Source organism: Pelodiscus sinensis, chromosome 1 (assembly GCF_052426305.1).
Source record: "Pelodiscus sinensis isolate ZL-2025 chromosome 1, ASM5242630v1, whole genome shotgun sequence".
Classification (NCBI taxonomy): domain Eukaryota; kingdom Metazoa; phylum Chordata; order Testudines; family Trionychidae; genus Pelodiscus; species Pelodiscus sinensis.
This window is the reverse complement of record NC_143052.1, coordinates 93,731,365-93,740,972: the sequence shown is the minus strand read 5'-3', so window position 1 is coordinate 93,740,972 and position 9,608 is coordinate 93,731,365. Positions and strand designations below refer to the sequence as shown.

The 9,608-nt window shown below is 41.3% G+C and overlaps 1 protein-coding gene across 2 annotated transcripts in view; it reads right to left on the bottom strand.

The window, feature by feature from the left end:
* Positions 1 to 53: 53 nt before the first annotated feature.
* Positions 54 to 9,608, bottom strand: part of DDX17 (DEAD-box helicase 17) — a 29,179-nt gene continuing 19,624 nt past the window's right edge. For both annotated transcript variants that reach the window (XM_075936807.2, XM_025182578.3), the window contains exons 9-13: positions 9,324 to 9,434; positions 8,773 to 8,834; positions 8,345 to 8,404; positions 3,961 to 4,200; positions 54 to 3,160 (exon numbers count right to left, since the gene is read on the bottom strand). In XM_075936807.2, coding sequence (XP_075792922.1) covers positions 2,655 to 3,160; positions 3,961 to 4,200; positions 8,345 to 8,404; positions 8,773 to 8,834; positions 9,324 to 9,434 — 979 coding nt within the window. In that variant the 3' untranslated portion in view covers positions 54 to 2,654. The remainder of the gene's footprint in view (positions 3,161 to 3,960; positions 4,201 to 8,344; positions 8,405 to 8,772; positions 8,835 to 9,323; positions 9,435 to 9,608) is intronic.

The following is a 9,608-nucleotide window of genomic DNA, read 5'->3' as shown; positions in this document are numbered from 1 at the left end:
GGGGATTGGGGGTAAAACCATTTACATTCTAGAAACAAAAACAAATGTTCACATTTTATTGACAACAGTGTTTTTATTTATACCTACAAAAGAAAACAAGATGGTATCAAAAGGACAATTTACAAACTAAGAATAGTAACATAGCTCTTAGCATCCTGCATCTGAACATCACAATTTTATGAACTCTCTCAATTCAAGTCTTCATTAACACAACAGGAATGTGTCCAGAGACCAGCAAAGGTGTGAAACAGCACTGATCCCCCACAAAAGCCACTAACCCTTCAGTTGTTGAGAGAAATCTACATAGTAAGTTGTTTCAGGAAGTGGGACAGGAAGAGATGCCAGACTCATTTGACACTCCCACAAATGTATACAGATTGAGAACAATGCAAACATTAATAGATGTTAACGCTGTATCAACAAGGGCCCTTCAGCTGGTATATGGAACAGAACAGCAAGCACCAGGTGAGCCAGGGCAGCACATGCTACTGTGCATTCAACAATCAAGTTAACATTCAAGATAGGACATGAGAGAGACTGGACTGCAGCTGACATCAAGTTACAATAAAGCATTTCAAGACCTCAGCGTAACTGTTTTACATCTGCCCAAGTCTCTGAAGGAAGAAGTGAAAATTACAGCAGACAGCAAGGTAGTTTTGGCTTTCTAGAGATGCTTTTTAAAGCCAGCTACGCAGTATGTCCTACTCCATGCCCTTCCATGCCCACAGAAACTTACAGATGAAGAACAGCTCCACGCTTGCTTGTGGGGGAGATAAAAGACAGTCAGTCAGTGCTGGGACAGTAAAAGTTCGTTTGTGGCCATCATTTAAACACACAAGCACAAAAATTTCTTGCCAAAGTACTAGTTAATTTTTAAAATAGCCTCAACTTAAGAAAGATGGGGTATTAAGGGGACTTAGGTTTTCTCTCTGAATTGTACTGAACCTACCTGTATGCTGTGCACAAATCATATATTCATCCCACCCCTCGCTATTGCTTAAGGGGAAGATGTCTAAAGCAAGCCCTCTCTCCTGGGGCTATCAAATGTTCTTCTCTCCTACAGAAGGGTTGGGCTGCCTTTCAGGATTGAGATGCCTTTTTTGGGGACTACTACTGACTTCCCCGATATTATTTTCTATCACAATGAACTCTTGTAATGCAAGGATTTTGCCTTGCAACCCACTGAATAGCTTTGATTTCCTGCAAAGTTATCCAAACGTAAGAGCAGCCAACTTTCACTATGACTATCCCTGTATCATCTGCTCGTGGCAGTTACAAAGTAGACACACTTTACTACTTAAAGAGAAACTCCCCACACCTACCTTAGGTCTGTAGAACAAACAAGATTTAATTAAAATGTTTACTAAATTTGCATTTTTCCTAACATTTCCTAGAATGCTACCTACCTGCAACAGCTGAGCTCAAAGGGGACTGCTGGGGAAATGCCAGGGAAAGCACTAGGTAGTACAGGGTATGAAGGAAACGCAACTTTAGAATCAGGATACACTAACCAGATCTCTCTCCTCACCTCATAAAGAGGGGTTTCTATTTGCATCTACCCCCATCTCAATAAGTGTAAGTGGAAAAACTTTGCTACATTTCACTCAGCACAGTGGCATTCTGAATGTGCCCTATGACAAGAGGTGCTTTGCTTATTAAGAATATACAAACTGTAATAATAATCCTGGTCAGTGTTTCTGAGCCTTTTACTGCATAGTTTTCTCAGTGACCCCAGCAACGGGAATTTGAGGGCAGAAGTTGATATAGGTTAGTGAACCAGATTCCACCTATTCCTGCAATTTAAGCATCATAGGGAAAGAACTTCATTGGTAAATATTTCAAATAGATGTTATGTGTCAACAAAGTTCTTACACGGATTAGATCTGGGGTTTGGCACACCAAATGGAAACAGGTTTCTGGTCTCTGACACTGGGGCTTTATTCCCCTATTCCTTACCACACACCACAGAAGTTACATCAGAAGGAAGGAAACTGCAACCAGCAGCTGCAAAAGTGCCAACCAGAACAGTTTTACACTATCTTTGGAGCAACATTCAGAATGCCTCCAAACTGAGCCAAACGAGCCGAGTTTTCCTTACTAGTTTTGTTATGCCAAGTACAAGCATCAATATTCAGTTATTGAAAAAAAAATCTCAAATCTAGAAAACAAATGAGCACTGCTCCCTTGTATTTATTACATTAAGGAAGAATGCCTCAGTTGCCCAGAATTCCCCAACCCTCAATACTTCCTGAAATTAAGTTTGCATATTATAGCACATTGCTTCCCCACCTCCCGCAGTAAATTTTCACACACAAACCTCAGACACCAAAAAGATTGGGCTGGGACCTATCTGCCTTATACCTATTTTCTTTTAAGAGAAAATTAAAAAAAAAATTGTCCCAATTTCCTCAACATGCAAGAAAAAAAATTAAAAAATTCCAGTCAATTATATATATATATATATATAATATATAGTTAAAAACCCACAAGATAAGCAATTGTGGACTTAGGGCCATTTTTGGTGGGCAGGAGGAATTGGGATGGTGAATTCTAAATCTAACCTGCATGAGAAAGGCATCACAGAGGGGAAAAAAGAAAGAAAAGGTTCCTTTAAATGCAAGAGGTCTAGACTGGTCACCAGCAGCCAAGTGGTCTCATTTGCGTGAAGGAGGAGGGGGTGGAGGTGGAGGTGGGTACTGATATGTAGCAGTCTGTCCCATATAGCCTATCACGTTAGTGCCTGGAGGCTGAGGAAATTGTTGTGACATTAGAGGCTGTGGCTGCTGGCCTGCCCGGCCTATGCCTGCATACTGCTGTTGGGTGGCAGTTTGAGCGGTTCTCCCAGCAGTGGCAGTGCTAGTGGCAGCATAGCCAGCAGCACTGTATTCTGCAGCAGTAGTGCCATAAGCAGCTGTGCCATAGGCAGCTGCTCCATAGCTCCCTTGGGCATAGGCATATTGGCTCTGCTGCACCCCAAAGGCGGAATTCGGACTTCCATAAGCACTGCCGTAGGTTTTGGCGGCTCCATTGGCAAAACTGTCACCACGGTCGCGGTCTCTCCGGCCATCTTTTACTCCCCGAAGCCTCCGTTCACACTCATCTTGGTACATTAGGTTAGGGTTGTTGGCTGAACTGACAGTACGGTAACGAGAACGACCTCCTGGTGGTAAATACAGCAGGGTTTAATACTGTGGAGAACTCAAATAAGAAAGGCACTGAATTCTAACAATGGTTTTAATTATTCCCTCCCTCCATAAACAGCATTTTCAATTCACAAATATTCCATTACCCCATGGCCTCTCTTTATCCAAATTGTGGATACCAAATTCAAAACCTGTATCTTGATCTACCCCAAGTTGAGAGTGTGCACAGAAACAGAAAAATACACTGAAAGAAATATAGCACTAACTTAAAAATGACTGGATCAAGTTTCATGTTTCTTTGTGGGCTGGGAGGCAGCACACCTCATGTCAGAAGGGAGAGTATATCAGACTATAGACTATGTTCAATTATGTGGGAAGCAGGACATGCCAGAAGGAACTACAACTGTTTCACTAATTTACAGAGGGCAGTTTTATGCAGAACACTGTTAATGAAGAAAGAAATCCTATGACTATGATTAAAACACTGAAGTCCCTCCTTCAGCTAGCCAGAAGGACTTGTAGTTGGGTATGTATAGAATCACAGAACACTAGAACTAGAGGTCATTGAGTCCAGTCCCCTGCCCTCATGGCAGGACAAAGCACAGTCTAGACCATACCTGATAGATATCTTATCTAATCTGCTCTTAAATATCTCCAGAGATGGAAATATTAATTATTTGGGGCATACATAGGTAGCAATAGTCTGATGTTGAGATGGTTTAATTATGAAGGTATTTTATTCTGTCTCTTTACACCTATCCTCCTTCAAGAGGGAGTATCTATCCCATCTTTTTACCCTCTTCCAGCTTTCCTTTACCTCCACCACCACCACCTCCTCCTCTGTGGTCCACAAGCTGCATCAATTTCGGATTGATGGCCTGGTTGGCTTCCTCCAACACTTTGATCAGTTCCCTGGCCTGTTTCAGGTTCCCCGGTGTGAAGAACGTGTAGGCAGTGCCCTTGTTGGTGCTACGAGCAGTGCGGCCGATGCGATGCACATAATCCTCAGAGCTGTTCGGGTAGTCGTAGTTTATCACAAACTTAACATCTTCCACATCTTGCGAAGTGCCCAGGTAGCGAAGCACAGTGAAGGGGTAGGTGGAGGGAAGGGAAGAGGAAGAGAAGGACGTGCCAACGAAAGGTGGGGAGCACGAATGCAGGTGATAGTAATAAGAGAAAAAAACAAGTTAGTAACTGAATGGAATAAAAACAAGACAGACTCATCCCAAAAGAGTAAAAGGTTTAATTTTGAGCCATGCATGGGGTCAAAGGTGAATGACCTGAAAAATAGTAAGTCTTAAAGCAGTGGTTCTCTCCGTTCAGATTCACCCTTCCCTTGTTGCATCTTTGTGCAGGGTGATAGGTTCTTTGCACAATGCCATCTGAATTTGTTAAATGACTAGTTTCTCCAAAGGAGAGGGAGACAGGATTTGGCCCAAATAAAAATGCCACCTTTGTTGTGGACACAGCAAGCTGGGGTGGAAGACGGAGAGATCTGCTGCAGGAAGGCTTTTACTCTGTTGGGAGAAGTCTATTAAAGACTAACTAATGAGATCACTTACCTTCCAATCAAGCACATGAAAATTAAAAATGAAAGGCTTTTACTTCACTATGAGTTTTAAGGGCTATAAAATATAAGCAATGACTTTCCCCTATCCTAGAATTTAAGCATCCCAGTTACACCATGGTAGTAAAATTCTGCCAACTTACTATTTAAAATATATATATGTAGCATACCACAGCTAAGACATTTTACCTCTCTTCTTAGTTATCATGAGAATGCGTTGCACTAACATTTCACCATGCTACTAAAGCCCAGTGTTAGCAATCTTGATTTTTAGTAATAGAATTTAAGACTGTCCAAGTCAAAACATCAAATGTTAGACTGAACTGGGTAGCTGAGTGCTCAAAAAGACAAAAAGCTGTACCAAATGCACAAATGCCATTAAACCTTAGGAGAAACATCAGAATAGTTTGTTCTCTTGTTGAGATATCAGATTTTGTAAATTTATGGAGTAGTAAGTAAGTAAATGTTAGTGTAACGTTTCAGTAAAAACACCTACAGTTGCAAAAATATCTATTTGCTATCATAAGCAATGTTAAAAAAAAGAATGGAATTACAATAAAAAAATGTCCTTACAGTTCATGAAAAAAAAATCTGCATTTTAAGAAGAATATTCAGAAAATATCCAAGATAAAACACAGATTTTGGTTTTTTGTTTTTTTTTAAAATAGAGAAACATTCTCTGTTTGTTACCAGACCGATGCACACTCCCTCCTCCTGTGGGAAACCGCTGCAGCCGATCCCGTCTCTTTGCCTTTTATTTTTGGCGGCCTCCTTTCGAAAACTCCGCCCTCTGACACGGGACCACTGGAGCGCGGGGAGCATGCATCAAGGGTCCATGGCAGCGAGAAGTCCCCACACACGCTCGCTCTGTGAACTGGCTTAGATGCTTCTCTGTAGCCCCATTTGGTTGTGAAGTGCCGGAGAACCTGGGTTCAGGTAAAAATTTCAGGTCCTCCAACGCTTTTTGGCCCCACCCGGGGTTAATAGGGGCGAATATCAAAAAAATGAAGATAAAAAAATTATATCCAAAGGGTCAGACTGCATCTATTGCCCAGACTTCATCAATTTCAAAGAGGGGAGATGGAGAAAATAAAAACAAGGGGTGTGTAGTGGCAAGAGGGAACTTTATGTCTGTTTCTTATTACAGCAAAGGGGTCTCCTTAGTCTTTGCTGACTCCAAAGTCCTGAATCACACCAATAAGGGGAGTGAGAAGGCAGATTTCACAGGGGGCTGCGCGAGTCTCCAACTAGGGTGCTTAATGAAAAAGTGTAAGGTAAGGGAGGGGCAAATATGATAGGTACAATCACATCTTCACAGCCAGAGTTTAACTAGAGTCTGACAAGCAGGCGGCTACATGATCCTTAGCCAATCTCATTCCGTACATCCATGAGCAGCAAAGAGTTGAATTAAGTGGATACAGGGAATCGCTTTCCTGGAAGAAAGCACCCAGAATTGTAGCTAATATCACAGACACTACTGACTTGAGTTTTTTGAGGGGAGGATGGGAGGCCAGAAAAGGCAGGGAATGTTCTCCAGACTAAGAAGGCGGTCCTTTATGTGCACATATCTGGCTGAAGATCAGAGCAAGAACAGGATTTGGTTTCTCCAGTCTAGAATGCTCCAATGTATTTGTGCACAGTCACAATCTTCCTGCGCTTTTAGAAGATACTGTAGCTGCCTGGGACACATACCCTTTGTCAGATAACCAAAATACCCTATGGCACAGATTCTGACTGTTAACCAGGAGTGATATAAATTAGCAGACATGCTCGTCTAGAGAGCTGCTTCGATCACCAGTGTAGATATGCCCCCGACCCTGCACTGAGAATGATCTGCAGCTGTTATCAAAGCTTCTGTTAAAGAAAACAAAACAAAAGAAATTCAATGTTTTTAGTTTAACAGAGTGAAGAGTAACAAAAAAAATCAGTGCAGAGGGAGGACCTCTCTCCTGAAGATTAGCATAAAGTAGTCATTATGGGACTCAGAACTTACCTGGAAGGAGATTTTTGGAAACCAATATTCCATTGGGATGAGGGAAAGCCCTGGTGACTCAGCCAAAAAGCGCGCACCCCTGTTTAAAGTTATTACGTAGTAGCCTTCACTTCCCAGGATCTTGGAGGAAGTCGTCTAGAAGTTTGCCAGTTAAGTGACTTTATTTTAAAAAGCAGCAAACTCAGGGCCCCAAAACAAGCAGAGATGTTTAGTAACAAGAAACAGACTCTGGCACCTTTCCCCCACAGCTTGGATGAAGTGGGGGAGGAAGGGAACAGGGAGAGTGTTTTCTTAAGAGGTATCCAATTGAGTTGTTTGGGGGAACCACTTTTAGGGGGTGGGGCTATTTTAAATGTCTAGGCAAGATGCACAAAGAAGCTACCAGCACATAGCAAGCCTGTTTAAAAAAAAAAAACTGCTACTGAGAGCAGCTCTCTTTCATACAAACTAATTTCAGGCCTCAGTCCCTTCTCCCAACAGGCCCAAGTTCTAACTGCACAGGTCCAGACATGACCCTAGAGGGCAGAGACTGAAGTCCATATGATCACCCCTTAGAGGAAGTGTTGGACAATTTTTGGGGGTGGGAAAGGGTGACGGTTGTGTGAATGAAGGATGCCCAGTCTAACACTAGTTTGACAACATTTAAATGACCTTGAGATGCATAATATAGCCACCCTTTCAGAATATACAAAACGTTTCAAATAACTAAAAATCTTCTGTAAATCACAGAATTCCCTTCTAGCTTCTTCATGGATTACTTAGTTTTACATAAAATTTTACACAATGGGTCAGACCACTGAGGTACTTACTATGAAATGGCCCTCGGTTGTGGTCTGTGTCAAGTCTGAAAAGTGTAAGGTAGAAGAAAGGCCAAAATTGCTTTACAATATTTCTAAACTTACACACTGGCCCAGTGTAAGAGAAAAAGGTTAATATTTAAACAAAAAATGTTTCATAGCACACACAACTTATTTTTAAAAGGGGGTGTTTTAACTTATGCATCCAAAAAGATCATTTTCACATCAGTGAAATACACTACATAGTTCTGATCCTACATACTTCTAATCCAACACCACACTTGGACAGTATATGTTGATGGCATGTAACAGAACCTGCCTACAGCCAACAGAGCTGGAAAGACTATTTGTGAAAAAAATCTGGAGCAATGTTTTCCCAGATGTGAGCACATTTGATGGGTGAACTGTGTGTATTGTAGGGATTTTTGTATGAATCATCAATGTATTGTTAAATATTTTATGCTGAACTACTCTCCCAGATGACTTATTTCAACTTTTATATCTAATCCCCTCAGTAAATTGGGAGCAATCCAGCCCTAGCCATCCAGCCGCAAAAAGCTGGAACTGGGGAGGAAGTGGGTACAGTGGAAGGATTGGGTTGCATAATTGGACGTCTCTTCTCCCTCTTGGCGATCGATTAGTCATGCCTAGGCCTTGCTGCAGACCAAAGCCTGTTCGTTAGGAGCAGGAAGAGACTTTGAATATGAAAGAAAAAAAAGAGTAATGTTAAAAAAGGTATTTCACATGTGGGGGAAAATCACGCTTTGAATTTAAGAAAATATTTTTTTGAGTTCAAAGAAGAAAAATATGGAGCAGCAGGCAAGAGTAGCCTGTATGTACAAACCTAGCCCACGAGATGCAACATCCGTAGCGATGAGTATAGGAGCCTTTCCAGAACGGAATTCTGCAAGACAAGAATCCACTATGAAAACAGACCAGGAGTCACAAACTATGCTAAAGGCAGTGAATTTAACTTAAAGTATCTTTGCAGAATCCAAACAAGATGGGAAATGTATTGAGAGAGATTTGGGATGCACACAGACTCCATGAAATTGTGAAATCCTCTTAGCTTTGGCACAGCAGAGGGCAACCACCTCAGTATTGAAATCAACAAGTCAAAGGCTAAACAGAAAACATAGTAAGACTACAGGTAAAGCAACTAATACTGACTGATACTATGCATCTGAGACACAGAGGGAAATGTGTTTGCCTAAACCAAGCTGATGATTTTCAAAACTCCAAGTAATCAACTCTCCAAGACACTGCACTCACCATTAAGTACCCAGTCTCTTTCTGGCTGACTCTTGTCTCCATGGATACACATAGCTGGCCAGCTGCCAAATGGAAACACATGATTTGAGAGAGGTAACAAGAAGCTTCATTAATGTTGAGAAAACAGGAAAGGATTAAAATAATTAAGAAATATTCATGCACTCTTTCCCTCCTTTGTCGGTTTCCCTATTTAAAATATAAACTATTTGGGAGGGATCTGTTTCTGTACAGGCTGAAAGCACCTATTATTCTTTCAGGTACTAACTATTACTGTTTAATCCAATAAGGCCTACTATAGTGATTGCCTTTGTCCTGGCAATCTCATACACAATGCAGCATTCATTATGTCCCAAGTAGGCCAGTATGCTGTCCCTCTTACATAATGCTTCAGTGTGATGGAATCTTCCAGTAGCCCTCATATTGTACCTAGCTAAGAGGCTGAAGGGAAAGACCATTTCTAAGACTAGCAACATAAGCATTTCCTCCTCCTCTCCCACTTCTTACAGTTTAGGGATTCCTAATGGGAAACAAACTGGAAACAAGCTACTCACCCATCTCTGCGCATTCTTCGGGTGAGGTCATCACATCGTCTTTTCGTCTCAACAAAAATAATAGTTTTGTTCTCTTTCTCTGCCATGATTTCTTCCATCAGTTGAATTAGTCTAAAACAAAAGGAAGAATTAGGATATATTTACAAGAACACAGAAGAGACTTTCAACTTATCTTTTTGAAAGAATGCCTGTAACAAGCAACCACTTAGAGAAAGTTGGTTCAGAACTATTTATGAAGAGTTAAATTATCTTACCATGTAATAAAATTAGTGAATGCCTATAAGC